General features: G+C 42.5%; 1 protein-coding gene, 1 non-coding gene and 1 pseudogene across 7 annotated transcripts in view; all 3 read right to left on the reverse strand.

Moving 5' to 3' along the window:
- Nucleotides 1-2813: 2813 nt before the first annotated feature.
- On the reverse strand, nucleotides 2814-4966 carry LOC149746942 (large ribosomal subunit protein uL16-like; annotated as a pseudogene).
- LOC115801947 (small nucleolar RNA SNORA70) lies at nucleotides 4900-5037 on the reverse strand. The gene has a single exon (XR_004022324.2). It is a non-coding gene; the product is annotated as a small nucleolar RNA SNORA70 (small nucleolar RNA).
- A 208-nt stretch (nucleotides 5038-5245) lies between these two features.
- Nucleotides 5246-18980, reverse strand: part of MATN2 (matrilin 2) — a 153928-nt gene continuing 140193 nt past the window's right edge. Inside the window, exons 14-20 of one of the 6 annotated variants that reach the window (XM_089898868.1) lie at nucleotides 16942-17064; nucleotides 12500-12913; nucleotides 9635-9787; nucleotides 8509-8580; nucleotides 8091-8168; nucleotides 7620-7718; nucleotides 5246-5848 (exon numbers count right to left, since the gene is read on the reverse strand). In XM_089898868.1, coding sequence (XP_089754994.1) covers nucleotides 5793-5848; nucleotides 7620-7718; nucleotides 8091-8168; nucleotides 8509-8580; nucleotides 9635-9787; nucleotides 12500-12913; nucleotides 16942-17064 — 995 coding nt within the window. In that variant the 3' untranslated portion in view covers nucleotides 5246-5792. Of the gene's footprint in view, nucleotides 5849-7619; nucleotides 7719-8090; nucleotides 8226-8508; nucleotides 8581-9634; nucleotides 9788-12499; nucleotides 12914-16941; nucleotides 17065-18980 lie in introns of all 6 variants that reach the window. The other 5 variants (XM_089898867.1, XM_089898869.1, XM_089898872.1 and 2 more) reach the window with 5 other exon arrangements.

Below are 18980 nucleotides of genomic sequence, written 5' to 3' on the forward strand. Positions count from 1 at the left end.
TAGCTTTCTCTGTGGCAGCAAGTGGGGGCTACTCTTTGTTGCGGGGCATGGGCTTCTCATTGTGGTGGCTTCTGTTGCGGAGCACGGGCTCTAGGAGTGTGGGCTTCAGTAGTTGTGGCACGTGGGCTCAATAGTTGTGACTTGCGGGCTCTAGAGCACAGGCTCAGTAGTTGTGGCGCACGGGCTTAGTTGCTCCGCGGCATGTGGGATCTTCTCAGACCAGGGCTTGAATCTGTGTCCTCTGCGTTGGCAGGCGGATTCTTAACCACTGCACCACCAGCGAAGCCCTGTTCTCTTTGGTTTTTGTGAATCTCTTATATGTTTTTGATTTGTGGTTACCCTGTTTTTCAAGTATGTTAACCCCTTCCTTTACGTGCTTTAGACAATATTCATATATGCTCACTTTCTAAAAAAAACCCTACATTTTCTTACTCTTCTCCACATTTCATGATTTTGAGGTCTTCTTTTACATCTTCATGTTTATCCTTTTGCTGTTCATTGTGGTTATCACTGCTTTGACAAAATTTTTTTTTCTTTTAATCTGTATACTGGCTTATTTTCTCTTTCCTGTAGCTTCTTGCTTCTTTTCTATTTAGAGAAGACCTTACAGTATTTCTTTTAGGATAGTATTTTTTTTTTTTTTGAGCATTTAAAAAAATATTTATTCAGCTGCACCAGGTCTTGGTTGCAGCATGCAAACTCTTCATTGCGGCATGTGGGATCTAGTTCCCTGACCAAAGGATCCAACGTGGCCCCCTGCATTGGGAGCGAGTAGTCTTAGCCACTAGACCACCAGGGAAGTCCCTAGGGTAGGTTTAGTATTGCTGTATTCTTTTAGTTTTTGCCTGTCAGAGAAATCCTCTCTCCTATTCTAGATGATAATCTTGCTGAGTAGAGTATCCTAGGTTGCATATTTTTCCCTTTCAGGACTTAACTGAATATATCTTGCCACTCCCTTCAGGTCTGTAAGGTTTCTCTAGAGAAATCAGCAAGAGGGTTCCCTTGTAATTAACTCTTTGTTTTTCTCTTGCTGCCTTTAGAATCCTCTTTTTATCTTTAACTTTTGCCAGTTGAATTATAATATGTCCTGGTGTAGGTCTGTTTGGGTTTTCATCTTGTTTGGGACCCTCTGTACCTGGATATCTGTTTCCTTTCTAGGTTTGGGAGGTTTTTAGCCATAAGTTCTTCAAATACGTTTTCGATCCCCTTTTCTCTTTCTTCTCCTTCTGGAATTCCTATTATGCATAGATTGGCATGCTTTATATTATCCCATAGGTCTCTTATATTGCTTCCTTTTTTTTTTTTTCATTTGGCTTTCTGACTGCTGTTCTGATTGGGTGATTTCTATTATTCTGTCTTGGTTCTTCTGCACTGTTCAATCTGCTGTTCACTGCCTTTAGCTCTCATCTCTGCAGATGAGTTTTCTAATTTTTCTTGGCTCCTCTTTAGAGTTTCTAGTTCCTTTTTACAGTAATCTGTATCTCTATTGATAGCCTTTCTTAATTCCTTCAGTATTTTCATTATCTATTTTTTGAACTTGGTGTCTATCAGACTGAAGAGATCTGTTTGTTCTTTCAAAGGGGAGTTCTCTTGATATTTTAACTGGGGGGTCATTCCTCTGCTTCATTTTATTTGTATTTCTCTTACTCTGAGTTTAGGAGAAACAGTTATCTACTGTGATCTTGGAGGGCTATGTAGGAGCGTCCCTGTGTAGCCTGCATGCGTTTAATATTTTTGGTGCGAGGGCTATGTTTAGTATGGATGCCTGCCACCTCTTTCCTCAGTGTGTCCTGGCCCTTATCTCTTTGATAAGGGGGTGTGACTGGTGGTGTGACCAGCGCCTGCACCGGATGTTAAGTGGGGCCTTCTTTTTGCTCTTTGGTTGTTATAACCCTGTCAGGGACAGTATCTGTTCCCTAGTTGTTGGAGTAGAAGCCCCCAGATCCGTTTCTGAGTTGCGCTTCTGAGCTGCGGTGCGAGGTAGGTGGGATTGAAGTGCTCCCACTGGGAGAAGAGCCACTGAGTATTCCTCCGCCAGAGCTGTCTGTCTGGGAGTGCGCTCTATTGTTAACCTGTCTCCTTTTGTGCGGGCTCACAGAGTACACTGTTGGCACTGCCATCTGTCCTGCCTCAACCGTAGGAGTGCTGGCAACTGGCTCTGGTACCCCTGAGGTGGTGTTTTCACAAGGCCACCAGCGCAGATCCACTGAAGTCAGGTCCCAGGACTGCAGTAGTCTCGCACCTGGACCCTCTGTGGAAGCTGTGGAGGCAGCCCAGACCTGTCCCAGCCATGGGGACACCCGTTTATCGCTCCACGTCCCGTAGTGCTGAGTTTACAAAGCTGGAGGTGGAGGTGTAAACCCGCGTCTCACGCAGCCCTGAGGAGAGGTTTAGCCCTGCTTCCTAAGTTGCACAGCCTCCAGCACCTGATCCCGGAGGCCGCTGGGGCAGTGGCTGGTGCACAGAGGAAAGAAGCTGCCACACTGGGCCCTGCCCCTTCCTTCGTGCACTGCTTAACAGTGGCGCTTTGCTTCTATGGTGGGCCTGGGCTTCTGTATACACCTCTGCTTACCGCGCTCCAGCCCCTTTGGGCTGTCTCCACACGGCCAACCCCAATCCTCTCCCCAGGTCTGTCCTCTAAACCCAAGTTTCAGCACCCAGCCCCCACGTGTACCCACGGGCATGGGCGTCTCAGGCTGGGGAGCACAGAGAGGTGGCACGTGGTTGTGCTCCCATCTGAGCCGCTGATTCCTCTTCACAGCTCCTTCCCAGGGGCGCAGGTCCCATCCCACTTCCCCCACCCCCGCCTCGTCCTACACAGGTTCACGGGGAGATCTTTCTTGTCCTTTCAGGTGTTTAAGGTCTTCTGCTAGTGCTCAGTAGGTATTCTGTGAGAATACGTACGTAGATGTATTTTTGGTGTATTTGTGGAGGTGAGTTCCATGTCCTTATACTCTGCCGTCTTGATTAGGGCCCTGAGATAGTACTGTTTGACCGATGAGGAAATCAAGGCTTGGAAAGGTCACACAAATAATGCAACTGGAAAGCAAAACTTTTATACCTGATATGTACACAGAGCAAAACAAGGAAAATGGAGAACTATTTCAAATTTTAGACAATATTCAAGTTAAATATTTTAGATTAATATGTAAATTTGATGGACTGGTTGGAGGTTTTGTCTCCCACGAAGGCATTTTCCTTCCCAAGTTGGAGAAAGTTGAAACATGTATTTAATAGCTAAAGTGTGTGGGAGTGGTGGCTGTGTGTTTGTGTGCACACAGTCTAGAGCCACTAGAGGGAGCCAGGACTCAACAGAAGACAGATTTGCACCAGCTGGAAGCAATGCCTAAACTCTGATTACATCTCAAAAGGTAATGCCAACCCAAATCAGCACTTCTAATGAAAACCTGTTTTCAGGATCACTCGGAGGACTCAAATATGAATATAAACTGAAGGTTTAATACTTCGAATCACAACTCTTATGCTTGGAAAGAATTAGATGATTTCCAGATAGGATTGTAGCCCAGGAGATGTTCTTCCTAGTTTAGCACACTGCCCTTTGGGAGGAAATTTTGATGGGAACACTTGTCTTGAAGTATTTAAACATAAGCCTATTCAAGGTGTTTTGTTTGTAAAAGCATCGTTTGGCCTCAAAAATACAGTAGCTTCCATAGGATGGATGTCATTGGGGGTGGGGGGGTTCTTCATTTCTTAAAGAAGCTGCCACTTGTATTTTCTTGATCCTGTAAGTGCCTTGAACTGATAGATTTGAAGTCTCCTTCGACTCTATCCCAATCCCCACTTCCTTGTTTTCCCAGGGACAACACCACTCTTGTGTGTATCCTTCTGGAACATATTTTGTACTTAAATGTACGTATTTATGTATCTTTGAACAACTAGCAGTGTAGTTTGTTTTTTTTTCATTTACTGAAATGGTATGCTAAACACAGTTTGCCATTGACTTTTTAAATTCATCTTTGTTTTTGAGTTTTGCCATGTATACATGTAGACAATACGTTTCTTTTAATTTTTTATTATTTTTTCATTTGTTTTTGGCTGCGTTGGATGTTTGTTGCTGCGTGCGGGCTTTCTCTAGTCGCGGCGAGTGGGGGCTACTCTTCGTTGCTGTGCGCAGCCTTCTCATCGTGGCTTCTCTTATTGCAGAGCACGGGCTCTAGGCATGCGGGCTTCAGTGGTGTGGCTCACGGGCTCTAGAGTGCAGGTTCAGTAGTTGTGGCGCACGGGCTTAGTTGCTCCACAGCATGTGGGATCTTCCCGGACCAGGGCTCGAACCTGTGTCCCCTGCATTGGCAGGCAGATTCTTAACCACTGTGCCACCAGGGAAGCCCAATACATTTCTTTTAAATATTGCATAGTATTTCTGAGGTATGCCACAATTTATCAGTTCCCGCTCTGAAGATGATTAGGTTATTTGTAATTTGTTAACTTTGATCAACTCGAGTAACATTCTTTTTCTTTTTGGACAAGAAAGTAGGATTTATTGGTGGGCACGAGTAAGGAGGGGACAGCGCCAAGGCTCTCATGCGTGCAGGGCCTGCCATTTGTCCAGAGAGCCACGATTAGGGATGTATTTGACCCCACAGGCCCCGGGATGAGCCAATTTTCTGCCACCATGTTTTCAAATTCATCTGCATTAAACTTAGTAAATCCCCACTTCTTGGAGATACAGATCTTCTGGCGGCCAGGGAACTTGAACTTGGCCTTGCGCAGTGTCTCAATCACATGTTCCTTGTTCTGCAGCTTGGTGCTGATGGACATTATGATTTGGCCAATGTGGACCCTGGCCACTGTGCCCTGGCCCTTTCCAAAGGTACCGTGCATACCTGTCTGGAGCCTAGATTGGGGACAGCATGCCAGTCATTAATGTACACTGGAAAGGGCTGTCTCCAAGGTCCCTTAGGGCAACCCATACGGGCAACAGGCTGCATACACTACCCAGGAGGCTAAAATCATCTAGTTAGATACCTGTAACTGCAGTAGCTAGAGTACAGGGTAGGGCTGCATTTTCAGTTCTACTAGGTGTTGATAGATTATACTCCAGAGGCTGCCCATTTGTGTTCTCACCAGCAGTGTACAAGAGCCCCGTATTTTCACATCTTTACCAATGCTATAGTCAGACATGCTAACTTTTGCCAAGCTGATTGTCTTAACCTGCGTTTTCCTGATTATCAGTGAGACTCAACATTTTTTTCATGTGTTTTAGCCATTTCTCATGTATTACATACCTTGCATTTAAAGTTAAACTTAGAATTTTACACAGTACCATTCTCTGAAGTGAATTTTAATATTGTATTAAAAAATCTAACTTGTTACACGATACATATGTTCTGTGACTTTAGGTATACATCCATATACATATATCAAGGTAAAGTCCAATACAAAAAAAAAAGTTTTCCCATGGCCAGTGTTCTACGGAAGTAAGACTGTGCAAACTTTATTTTAGAGTCAAATAAGATTGCAACACTAAGGCAGAACAAGGCAAAAGCAAATGTGTCCACAGTGTATTACAGAATATCTTGCATAGCTTATTTGTTCTCACTTGATAAACTCATTTTAGGATTCTGAAAGATTTTTTTTTCTCAATGAATTTATACAAGTTAGTGTGTACTTTTTGCCTTTGCTCTATATAGCAAACCAGCTTTCTCAGTACTAGTTATGTTTTAGTTTACAACCTTACAGAATTAATGATAGCTTGAGCTTTTGGGGCTCTGAACTGTTTCACTGTAATCCTTGATACAATGACGTACAAATACATGTAGCATTTTGAATCTTCATCTGTATCTCAGGCGATTTTCCAGGGCTTCCATTCTCTGTGTCATTTCTTCTAGTAAATCTCAAATTAAGGAAGAGGAATCTGAATGGCCTATATTTATTTACATTCAAATCAACTTGATTTATCTACATAAGAATTTGTGCCCTGAAAAATCTAAGGCTTTTGGTTTTTTTTCCCCATTTCTGTTAAGTATTTTAAAATTCTGACTTATAAGTTTATAGTAACTCATTAGCACGTGCTATCAAGACTATAAATCTGTATGGGGTTAAATACTCTTTTTTTTTTAACTTTAAAGCCAGATAGTTCAAATTTTTCTTATTAAAAATTTTAATTCTACTCACACCCCTGTTGCTTATAAATTAATTTGCCATAGCACACCTCTTGAAGCCAAACTGATAATGTTGGGAATGAGGTGAAGAGAAGAAAACAAAAGGATTAGGCCTTGGAAAGTAAGATATGACATCAGAAGAGATGAAGAAAGATGGGGAGTTTTCACCAATGATGATAGGACCAAAGTGTAGCAGCCTTGAAGACTTCTGACCTATGCTCTTTTATTTTTTTTACGATTTTTAAGATTTTTTTTCTTTTTTTGGATGTGGACCATTTTTAAAGTTTTTATTGAATTTGTTACAATATTGCTTCTGTTTTATGTTTTGGGTTTTTGGCAGCGAGGCATGTGGGATCCTAGCTCCCTGATCAGGGATTGAACCCGCACCCCTGCATTGGAAGGCAAAGTCTTAACCACTGGACTGCCAGGGAAGTCCCAACCTATTCTCTTTTCTATATAACTGCCTTATTCTCTTGTGAGGTAAAACTCTCAGAGGTGGGCTGGGAAAAGGCAGAGCAGAGGAGCATTACAATAAACATTTGTCTTCCTTCCTGAAGCTTCTTAATACCCTCCACCTGCTCCCTCAATGGCAGAATGAGAGCCTGGATTCATCACCTATATTAAACACTGTCAGATTATTTTACTTTACTTTATGGAGCATATTTCCAGTTTTCAGAGAGGGAATGGCTGTATGCTGTTCTTTATTTTATAAACCCATTTGCACAGAAATAATTCAGAATTAAACCATTTCCCTTTAGACTAGTTGATGCATGTTGAGCTAGATATCAGGCAGCTTTAATAAGCTTACTATAATTTTAAGTTCAGAGCAGTTGGCAGGGTGTGTTCAGTGTATAAAAGCACTGAATCCTCATTTCTCCATTATCCCAAAGCATCCCTTTTATTTGTAATGTTTTAATGAATCATTGGATCCTGCTGTTCCCTTGGTAGAATATTTCATCTTAGAGTGCTGATAAAAAAGATCTCTGCTGCCAAACAAAAAAAAACCCACCCCAGTCCTCAAAAACCTACACACTGACCAAATGTGGCCGCAGTGTGGCTTGGGGCCAAAGGAAGGGTTTGGAGTTTAGGTAAAAGACTTTGAAACCTCTTCATTCTACATAATTCTTTGCCTATACGCACTGTATCTTTAATGCACTTCAGATCTGGGATATAACTGTCATTTCCTCCCAGCAGAGAAGGAGTTAAATAAGTCTTTTCTCTTTACCTTGCATACTGACTGGCTGACTGGCCTTACTGCTAAACCTCCTAGAACCAACCGCAGATAGCAGCTAAGTGCTTGACCTGTGCCGGAAGCTTGGCTTGCCCTTGGCTCTCAAGCACCTATCAGTCTGCTTAAGAAAAAGCCTTTCTTGGAGTTCACTGTTCTTGACTTTGTGGAAATGACTTCATTTGATATATACCCATATATAGAATTTTTTGAAGTTGTGGTAATATTCTTTGCATTCCATACAGAAGCATAACATTAGAAAAGGATATAGCGCTGCGTTAATTTTCTTACTTCTTCATTTGCAAGGTTCTGGAACATTATAAGGTTTTCACATTTGCATTGATTGTGTTTTTCTGCCAAAGGACTTCCTAAGAAAGCAGATGGAAAGTGTTCAACTGCATAACCCACCAAACTTCCCAGACGCATAACAGTAGGACTGAATCAGCATATGAAGGAAACCATAATGAAAGAAATGTTCAGCTTTTTCCATGCAGCCAGATCCAGTAAATACCAGGAAAGGGCTGTATGTGCTTCCAGTGCTGGAAGGGGCCTTTACTGTGGACTGCGGGAGGACTACTCCACTTTCTTTTAGTCTATTCTTTTAGTTCTCATTTTCCTTAAGTTCTTCTCTTTCCCCCTCTCCTACTTCCTCCTTTCCTGTCCTCCCTTAAGCTGAGTTTGTTGGCAAGTTGAGAGGCTGATAGCAAATTACCCTATAGTAATATTTTACTTGGAATTACCTGAGGATTTTGTCGAATGGAAAAGTTTTTGTGTAGACCGTGCAAGATTGTTTTCTTCAAACAGATATCTGTGTTGCACTGCAAAATTAGAACAGGAAAGTATGTCTCGGATATTTATGGTGACTGGCTCAGATTCTGTAAAGAGAAAGAAAACTGAAGTCAAACCTGTTTAACACGGTTGTGGTTATAATATAGCCATCAGCTGTCAGAGTAAGGTACTTGGTATTCCTAGAATGGGGTACATAGCTTTATTTTGGGACATACTATGGCAGAAAGACTGTCAGCAGAGAGGCTATTACCAACTATGGCTAAAAAAGTGTAAATGTTTCCTGTGTGATGGAACAACTTTTGTCTGTGGGGAAACCATGGTGTAAGTATCAACCAAAGATTCTAAAAATACTGCTTTTAGAAAATGTACCTGTTGGCTGGTGGGCCCTCTTTGGCAGTTCCCCTGCTGGGGGATCCCGTCTTCCACCAGAGTCTTCCAGAGCTGAGAGGTAAAAGATGACCAAAAGAGTGACAGTTGTCCACATGGGCGCATGTGTTCTTTAGGAAACTGGTCCCAGACCAACTCCTTACCTACCTGCCACCACCCAGGATGTTCTGGTTTGATTTGGTAACACCACCGATTCACAAAAGCACTTGGTTCCCCCGATAATCTTAAGACCTTTCTAGGGCAGTTCTCTCTAGTAAGAGAAGCCTGGATCCCTTAAATGCATCTTAAGAATATCCCCAAAAATGTTATGTCTAGAAGGTAGGGTGGGAAAAAAAATTAAGTTTGTCCAAGGGTTAAGTTGCAGTGGCAGCAGCTCCATTTGAGGTGTTTCAGCTTAAATGAAAGAGCTTAGAGGCAAAACATTATCAAGTTGCCTTAGAAATCTGAAAGGCCTTCCCTTCCTGGCCTCTTTCATCCCAGTGCTCTTTCCTGTGGAGGAATAAGACACATCACTTTGACTGGGATTTTACTGGCGACTGAAGCTGGGACAGAAGTAAAAGGAAAAACGGGCAGAACTGCTATATGCAAGGATACCTGGCACAATAGTGAACTGGAGAAAAGCACGAGGGGCTCCTATACATAAGAAATTCTAAATTCTAAAGGGCAGTTTAATGTTCTGTAAACAGAAGTAGTCCATGCAAGAGGGCATTCTTTACATTTTCATCAGTGAGCTTGAAAGGACTACCATCCCTTTCCACTCTAGTCACAGGTGTATCCCAAAATTGTGCATCAGCTTTCCAGATTCATATAATGGTTTTTTCTAGTTACGTGATCACCTCCATAGGGTTTTTGTGAGGATTAAGCACTTTGCCATGTGTCAGAACACTCATCACACTGCTCAGTACAGAGCAAGTGCTCAGGCAACGTTAGCTGCTATTTTGTCTTCTCTCTCCCCTATTCCACTTTTTGTGCTTAGTGTTTCTGGGTGTCACTGGCCCTGCCTACAAGGGAGGCACTTTTTTGAGCACTTTGAAGGAATGGGTTGAGAATTTCTCATTCACATGCTGCTCTGTTTGCTAAGGTCTCTCCTAGACGTAAGCTATACTACCTTCACATATGCCTTTCCGTAGTTTATCACTTATCTCGCCCATCGTGCTGAAGTCTTCGGCATAGAAGAGATGCTCTTCTGTGGGCTCAGAGGCAATCTCTTGTAGTTCTTCCTCAATGGCTTTCCCTACCCCAACAGCATACATGGTTACACCTAAGGAACAGAGCAAGTTAAGAACAGGGTAGTTACACAGACATGGAAAACAAATTTATGGTTACCAAAGAGGAAAGGGGCGGGGAGGGATAAAATAGGAGCTTGGGATTAACAGATACACACTACTATATATAAAATAGACAACAGGGTCCTACTGTACAGCACAGGGAACTATATTCAATACCTTATGATAACCTATAATGGAAAAGAATCTGAAAAAGAATAATATATGTGTGATTATATATAATATATATGTGATATATATATAATCTGAATCACTTTGCTGTACACCTGAAACTAACACAACATTGTAAACCAACTTTACTTAAATTAAAAAAAAGAACACAGTAGTTAGAGTTGTATTCCCAGGATCTGGAAGTTGTGTGTACTGCACCCAAAGCCAGCTAGATATTAATAAGTGGTGTGATTTGAGGGGTCCATGTCAACCTCCCTTTACTTTTGCATCATTTTTATTTTGGCCTTGTGAGCAAAAGACAGGGATCCAAGCGAGAGGAAGGTGAGGCATGAAGGAGAGGTTGGGGAGCTAGACCACCAACCTGTTGCTCAGCTCTGGACAAGGTCATTAACAAATCTTCAACTTTTCCCTGAATTAGCCTTGTGGTAAAGTAGAAAAGAGCACTACCTTATGGCTTACTAAATGAGAATCTCTTCTGGGAGAATTCTAAGAAACAGGTCAGTTTATGACCTTGTAACCTAGTTTCTACTTCTCAGAGGTACAGATAGGAACTTTAAGTGACCTGTGGCCAAGTGAAGCTGTATTCTGCCCACCCATCTTGGGAGGACAAAGCCTTGTGAGGAGGTGCTGAGCTGAAAAGGAGAATCTGCAGACCAATGGAAATCCTCTAAGTCAGAAAAAAGAACAAATCCAAGTATCAACCTTAGATTTCAAGAGGCATATGAGATTGTTCCAAAAGCTTTTCTAAACAAAATGAATCATTAGACTCCCTTCCCCAATATCCTCTTCAACTGAAAGTAAAACATAATAAGAACCTAAGTTCTGCTTGATTTTCAACATTTTTCAGCAGGTATCTTATTCTGGTTAATTCATTAGATTATTTTTAAAAAATAGACATAAAAATGGCTCTTTAAGCCAAAGGGCAAGAGTTGGCCTCGTTCTAAAGTCTATGTCAGGTCAACAGCCAAGTTCAGCATATTTGTCTGAGAGCCCAGTGACTTTATGCACAGCTTCCTAAAAAGGATAACTACTATTTTAAGATTGTGTTAGCTATACGTAGGAGTAATTAAATTCGTTAGAGGATGTCACTTCAGATAAATCTTGTTGATTCAAGAACCAAGTAAACATGTTTCTTCCACCACCTGTCTTTGGAGGATTCGTGGAAATTTGGGTAAGAGTAAGGTAGATTGGCTTCAATGAGACAAATAAAAGGGTTGATAACTGATTTTGGAGACGGGGTGCTTTCCCCTGTACATTTTAAGAATGCAGATTAGAGGGGCCTGTGGGTTTGACATAGGCTCAGGTAAGCTAGTCTAGAAGCAGGGGAACTGCGTGTGAGCAGCCAGTTTTAAAATCCACCCAGATGATTCAGGCAGGACACTTTTTGTGGCTCCTACTCTATTGGGTTCAGAAAAAAAGAGTGACGTAAGCAATATCAATAAAACGGCCTCCTCTGTGAAGAGAGTGACTGAATGTTGATGTGAACCAGCCTTTCTGTGAGCAGGAACGGAGTTCACCAGTGCTATTGCCAGCACTTTCACCCTTTGTTCATTCAATCAGCAAGGACTGGTCACACATGTACTGTGTTCCATGCCTGATGGAGGCACTGAGTCCATGGTTGGAGCCATGGTTGGTACATATCCTTTCCCGCTTATAGGACCTGCTGCAGCAATGTGCCCACGACAAGTTCTTAAAGAAAGCAGCTTTCAAGCAAACTGCTTCACAACCTCAAGGTTTCTCATCTCCCCAAGGAATCCAGACACTTTCCCTCAAGCTCTCTCCACCAACCATCGTAGCTTTTGGGTTTCCTTTCGTCAAGAGCCATATTCCTCCACCACACTTGACATCTAGACACAAATGAAGTAACCAAAAGTCCCCCCTGCATTATACATGGAGTCAGACAAACCTCAGAGAAGAGGCTGAGCTCTACTGAGCAACAAGAGTTTAGAGTCATGATCTTGTCTGACATTTTGATTTTCTCGAAAGTTAACTTTTGCCTCCTGCAAACACAAGAGTATTCGCTGTCCTAAGTCCACTGCACTCCCAGAGTGTTCACTGGAAGCATTGCTTAAAAAAGGAAAAAAAACTATTGGTAAGCGTTCCTCCTACCAGGAGTCTATTTTTATCAAGCTCTTCAGGTGATTCTAAAGCAACCAGACCAGTGTCAGGGAACTGTTGTGTATTTCTCTGGTTAAAAAGCTCATGCAGGATTGATTCTCTGCTCTGGCGGTCACACCCTGGCTAGTAAATCACAGTAGATGATTACTCAGGTATAGTCTGTGAGTAGACCAACCTTCCAGTCCGCAGGATTTTCGTATCCTTCCTGAGTCCTTTAACTCCTGTGGGGTGCCTTTAAGGCCACTAGGTGGCAGTGTAGTAAAGGTGTGTAACAGTGGGGACAGGAAGCCTTTCTGTCTGCTCAAAGAATCTCACTCCTGTGGCCCCATGTGAACACCAAGTGAGTTTAAGAAACCCGAACCTTGAGTGGTGTAAACCACACCTCCATCCCATATTACCATTGGCCTGGGCTTTACTGGCCCACTCGGAGACATCATCCTGAGCCCGTCCATCTGTTAACACGATGGCCACTCTGGGCACCCGTGCGGAGAGTGGCCTGGCCCCTTCTACTTGGGTAAAACTTCTCTCAAACATGTGTTTCAGAGCCAGTCCGGTCATAGAGCCCTTGCCCATGTATTTCATGTGGGCCACAGCTTTTTTCATGTCTTTGGCCGAGCTGAAGTTTCTCAGTGTAAACTCTGTGCGGACCTGCGTGGAATACTGGAGCAGCCCCACTCGAGCGGCTTTTGGGGAAATTGCCAAGGAATCTATAATTCCAGTGACAAACTGCTTCACAATCTCAAAATTCTCTTCTCCGAGGCTCTTGGATCCATCGATCACAAAGACCAGGTCAACTGGGCCTTCAGTGCATCCTACAGGAATGAAAGGAAAGTTGAGCTAGTTAAATGATAAAAATCACTTATGCACAAGAGAAGAAAACTGGGCTTCCCTGGTGGCGCAGTGGTTGAGAGTCTGCCTGCCGATGCAGGGGACACGGGTTCGTGCCCCGGTCCAGAAAGATCCCACATGCCGCGGAGCTGCTAGGCCCATGAGCCATGGCCGCTGAGCCTGCGCGTCCAGAGCCTGTGCTCCGCAACGGGAGAGGTCACATCAGTGAGAGGCCCACGTACCGCAAAAAAAACACAAAAAACTGTGCTTCCACTGGAGGTATAACCACTTGGGAGAGCCACCTTTATTCTTTACCTAATACACAGGACAGACAGAAAGTGTAGGGAGAGTAACGAGCAACAATAATGCTCAGAATTGCCTTTATATGCGGCTTGTCAAATTGTTAAAAAGTTGTATTTTCCACCAGCAAAAACACAGCAGATGCACAAACTGGAAACCAGGTCCACACTGTACCCTGGGTCACCGGCAGCCAGGTCTGGGAGGGACTGTGTGTACAGTACTCTGAAGGGTCTGACAGCACCCAAAAGATTCCAATAACTTTACTCCAGGCGGGTGATATCACCCCGGTGCTGGCATCTGACAGACAACGGACTTGGAAAGTCTTCCAGTTCAGCTCGGCCATCACCTCTTCCAGGGAGATTTCCTAGTAACCCAGCTTATCGTAGTTACTCTCTGTGTAGCCCTAACACTACTAATTTAGTGGACAAAAAATTGTTTATTGAGCACCTGCTTTGTGTAAGGCAGTCAGTGCAGTAGGATTGCAACAGTGACCAAAGCAAAATCCCTGACACCACGTTGCTTATAGTCCAGTGTACTCTGTGCAGTGCTCCACGCTGTACAACAGCTAGTCAATTATGTGTCAGTTTCCTCCTCTAGTCTGCCAGTTCCTCCTCAGCAGTAGCCATTTCTCATTAATTTCTGTACCTCCAATACCTGGCACACAAGAGTTGTTAAATAAATGCTTGTTGACAGAATAAACGAAGGAGGTGGTGTGCATTGGGTAGCACACCCGTAAGTATCCTATTGACTTTTTCTTTTTTTTTTTGGCCGAGCCACACAGCCTGTGGGATCCTAGCTCCCCAACCAGGGACCGAATCTGGGCCCTCGGCGAACCTGGGCCCTCGGCAGTGAAAGCACGGAGTCCCAACCACTGGACCGCCAGGGAATTCCCCCCTATTGACCTTTTAAAGTTTTAAACTGAATTATCACTGTGAATTCTTTATCTATATGGAAGTTTTCCAGGCATCTCAGATGGGTGACAGTAAAAGCTTTATGCAAATACGTAAGCAAACTGGGTGTAGAGAGATTTTTTTGTTATTTAGGGCTGCATAAGAAAAATTTACAGATCCCAAATGAATGATCTCATTTCAAACAGTCTACAGTACGCAATATACATTCTCTTTTACATATCAAGCAGCTGTCTAATATTTGAAAATGAAGCACAGCAATATTAGGAAGTAAAGACACACATGCAAAAATATTTCTATTCCTGGGCTTAACTAACATGCTAATGTAATTGTGTGTGTGTGTGTGTTGGAAGAGTTGGTTCCTCTCTTTCTTCATTAAGTGCTTATCCTCTTTACCCAACCTATTGATCTGTTATTAATGAAAGAGGAAAAGGCCAATTCAGAGCTTCATTTACATTCATAGCCTGAATCTCAAGGACTGTGCACGTGACTCTCCAGCAGATTTCAGAAATAGTGAAATAATTTTCCAGCAGTGAATCTGTTTTCTCTTCTTCCCCATATACTCTTTTCTTACAGAATGAAACCAACACCTGCAGCCTCCATGCATAGAGGGGTGTAGAAGGCTTCCCCAGGAAACAAGAATCCTAGGTCGAGTGGAAGAGCATCAGGGAGAGAGGTGCCAGACTCTCACTTTTAGATCCAGGGAGAATGACAGTCCCTCTTGCTGGCTACTTGTTTGCAGGAAGGTCACTCAGCTTTCCTTGGATGTTTTCTTTGGGTAGTTAAGTCAATGAGACTGGAACGGAGCAGTGTTTTGCTTTCTGAACTTAATTTTCACAGAGTTCCAGAATTTCAGGGTTGGACAAGACCTTTAAAAGCCACTGGTCCAGCCACCCCTGTTGCTCATATCTTTACTGCATCCCTACCCAGTAGCCATTCATTCAGCCTGGACCTGAACACCTCTCCTGATGAGGAACTCATCACTTCACCACTGAAGCCCCATCTGTAGACAGCTCTGCTGTTGATTACGTTTGTAGCTATCATTTGTCGAGCAATTGGAATGTGCCAGCACTGGGCTAAACACCTTTAAATACATGATACCATGTATTCCTCATGACGATTCTGTGAGGTATTGTCTTCATATTATACGAAGAAACTGAGACTCAAGTTAAATAATTTCTCCAAGGTCACACAAATGTATGAATAGGGTGTTCAAATCCAGGTCTGTCGAAGCTCATGATCGTAACTAATTAATCACACAGCTTCTCTGAGACAAAGTGTCTTTGTCCTCATACTCAGCTGTAGCTTCTCCCCAATGTCCTTTCTTTCCCTGGGGTTTGGGGGGGAGTGTCATATAAATAATAGGTGAGGAGATTGTCAGTTTGGTATTTGAAAGGTACCTCAAGTCTTTTTTTCTACATAGATCTTCCTTTATTTTTCACTTGACATCGTATTGAACTTCCCCACCATGATGCTTTCTAAATCTTGTCTCTATCCTTTTTCTTTATTTTTTTTCTAAAAAAAAATGTTACATGCACATGGAACAAAGTTCAAACACTACAAAGGGTATCTATATCTATATATCTCCATCTCTATCTACCTATATAGCTATATCTATATTGAGAGAGAGAATATAGGTTAGAGAGAGCCTTTTGCAAAATACATCAGTGGTAACATACTATAAAAACCATTCAGCACCATGCTTTTTTCACCTAAAATATCTTGGGGATACATCTAGAGCTGCTTCATTCCTTTTAACAGCTGTATAGTATTCTATTGTATAGATGTACCATAATTTATTTAATCAGTATCTTATGGATAGACATTTACCTTATTGCCCATTTTTGCTACTGCAAATAATGCTGCACAAGATATCCCTTTAAATATGGCTATGTGTTCTTATGTGATAAGAACACAGGCACTTATCTGTGGGATAAACTCCTAGAACTGGAACTGCCTTTAAAATATCGCCAAATTGCCCTCCTAAAAGTTGTACCAATTCAGACGCCTAGTGATAAAGTTACAATTGCCTATTACAACATACCATTGCTGGAGACTTCCCTGGTGGTCCAGTGGCTAAAGTCTCCACGCTCCCAATGCAGGGGCCTGAGTTTGATACCTGGTCAGGGAACTAGATCCCACATGACGCAACTAAGAGTTCACGTGCCGCAACTAAGTGTTTGTGTGCCGCAACTAAAAGATCCCACACGTGGCAATGAAGATCCTGCGTGCTGCAACTAAGACCCAGTGCAGCCAAAAAAATAAAAATAAAAAAATATATATATATATACACACACACACACACACACACATACCATTGCCAATATAAGGAATCATCACACTTTTTGAACTCTGATAACTAACAGGTAAGAAAAATGTATGGTAGCTTTAATCTCTCACTGTACATTTTCCCTTTTTTTTCTTTTATGGCTTTTATGTTTCATGTCATGTTTAGAAAATTCTTCTCTACTCTGAGATGATAAAATAACTCAAAATTTTTTCTGCTACTTTAGAGGTATTATTTTTTAAGTTTAAAAGCACAAGTCTTACCTCCCTCATTCCAGATATTCTTATTCAGCTAGGATCATTCTAGCCTCTTAGCTGATAGTGAACTTACTGTCAACTAAAACCGTAAGTTTTTTCATAGGTGCAGTTAAGCTCTCTCTTCCCCATTCTGTATCTATGCGTACACATTTATATCTATGGTAGAAGCAGAGGTGAGGGATTTATTTCCTGCAAATACTCCAAAAAGCAATTGCTCCCAAACCAAATTAAGGCAAAAATACCAAGTTGAGATCACTTACTTTTGCACCGTCTTCCATCCTCAGCTAGAATAAATCCCTTTGAGCATTTGCAGATGTAAGAACTGCCACGATTAACACAAATGTGTTCACAGCCGTGGTGGGTTGATTTGCAGACATCCTTCCCTGAGGGTAATGAAGGAAGTTAAGCAACCTCATCAATGTAGAAATGAGCTGGATTGAACAGTCATGTCAGGACAGATCATAGAAATAATCCATTAAAAAAAATCTCTATTCAAACTTCCTCTATAACATCCCCCTTTTCAGTCTAATTAACTCAGGATAGGGCATGGTAAAGGAAACCTCTCAGAAAGCTCTAGCTCCCATGAAACTGCGTGGTAAGATGGGTGATCAGGTGTCCCGGATTTACTGTTAATTTTTAGAATTGTTCGATGTGCTTTGAGTTTTGGTTTTCCCAAGCTACTGAATTTTCCCCATAGACATCCCAAACGCTTCAGTTTTAATTGTCTGATGAACATTTCTCATGTGTGAGATACTTTAGTAGTTACAGCCTTTTAATCTTCACGACATCCTGTGGAAAGAGAAGGGCAGGGATAATTATACCCAAGGTATAAATGAAGAAACGAAGTTTCACAGAGTTGCCCAAGGTCGTACAACCAGTTGATGACACAGCTGAAGCAGGATGTGTCCTGAGTAGTCCTCCTCCACGGCATGAAAGCCTTTGGATCTCTGGTTCTTTTCGGTCATTAGCTCCCTAAAAGGAGAAGCTTCCTACAAAATTGGAATCAGTGACTACAGATCCCTCTGGAAGTGGGAATGGTGGGATTTGATTTAGCAATCAAGTTTCACAGGAAGAAGTTGTGCCTTGTGTACAATTGTGTACAAATAGCTCAACTTATTGAGCAAAAAATATGTTGAATGAAGAAATGATGCACATGTGTGCCCATGCTTACAGAAAGAGAAGCATGAACAAATGGCTCAGGCAGACATAATGGGCAGAACTGCAGCCATGGGCTCCGTAGAAGGACGCCCCCTTGTGAAGGCAAAACATAGGCTAGTGTAGGGAGCCCTGCAGAGTCAGGCCACGGACCCACGGGCATCCCAGGAGTCGGTTTTTCAGACAGAACTTCTCACTAACAGTAGAAGCCCCTCTTCCTGGCAGAAGAATGAGGAATGAGCTCTCCCCAACCCCACTAAGGTTGACCTGTGGAGGCCCCCAGTTATTTTGGGTATCCATGAGGATATTCCCCCAAATCAACCTCAACAGCGAGTGAATTTTTTTTTTAAACTAAAAAAAAAGAACATTCTGCCCACCAGAGCAGAGTATCACAAAAGCAAGTAGACAGTGTCAAGATCACCCAAAGTAGGGATTAACAGCTCAGAATCTCACAGTGGAGGAAAAATCCCCACCCTGTTCTTGTCTACTGCCCACCTCACTGAGCTCGGCCAACCCTGTCTCTTCTGTTGGGGGCTGTGATGGTTAACTTGATGTGTCACCTTGTCTAGGCATCAAACACCAGTCTAGATATTGCTGTGAAGGTATTTTTTTTAGATGAGATTAACATTTAAATCAGGAGACTTTGAGTAAAGCAGATTATCCTCCATATTGTGGGTGGGCCTTATCTTGAAGACCTTTAGAGAAAAAAAGACTGAATTCCCCAAAAGGAAGAGGGAATTCTGCTGCCAGACTGCCTTTGGATTACAGCTGCAACATCGGTTCTTCCCTGGGTCTCCAGCCTGCCAGCCTGCCCTACAGATTCCCTGTCTACTTATCGATCTATATACACACACACACACACATACACACACACACACACACACACACATATTTTACTGGTTCTCTGGAGAACCCTGACCAATATACCTTCTAAGTAAACTCTCAGAATCTGTTTTGAGTGACCTACAGAAGCAAATGATAGAATGGATAAACAAGACTCACAGAAAATCCTTTCGGCCCTTCTCGCACCTTCTGCCCTTACTTATAAGGTTTTCCAAGAAGAAATAGCACTATAACTATTCTTTGATCCTTATAGAGATTGCTGGCAGAGATTCTAATCCCATCCAATGGCTAGCCAGGCACC

This window comes from Delphinapterus leucas, chromosome 17 (assembly GCF_059928025.1).
Source record: "Delphinapterus leucas isolate spDelLeu-1000000601 "Yukka" chromosome 17, BTC_Dleu_Yukka2, whole genome shotgun sequence".
NCBI classification, from domain to species: domain Eukaryota; kingdom Metazoa; phylum Chordata; class Mammalia; order Artiodactyla; family Monodontidae; genus Delphinapterus; species Delphinapterus leucas.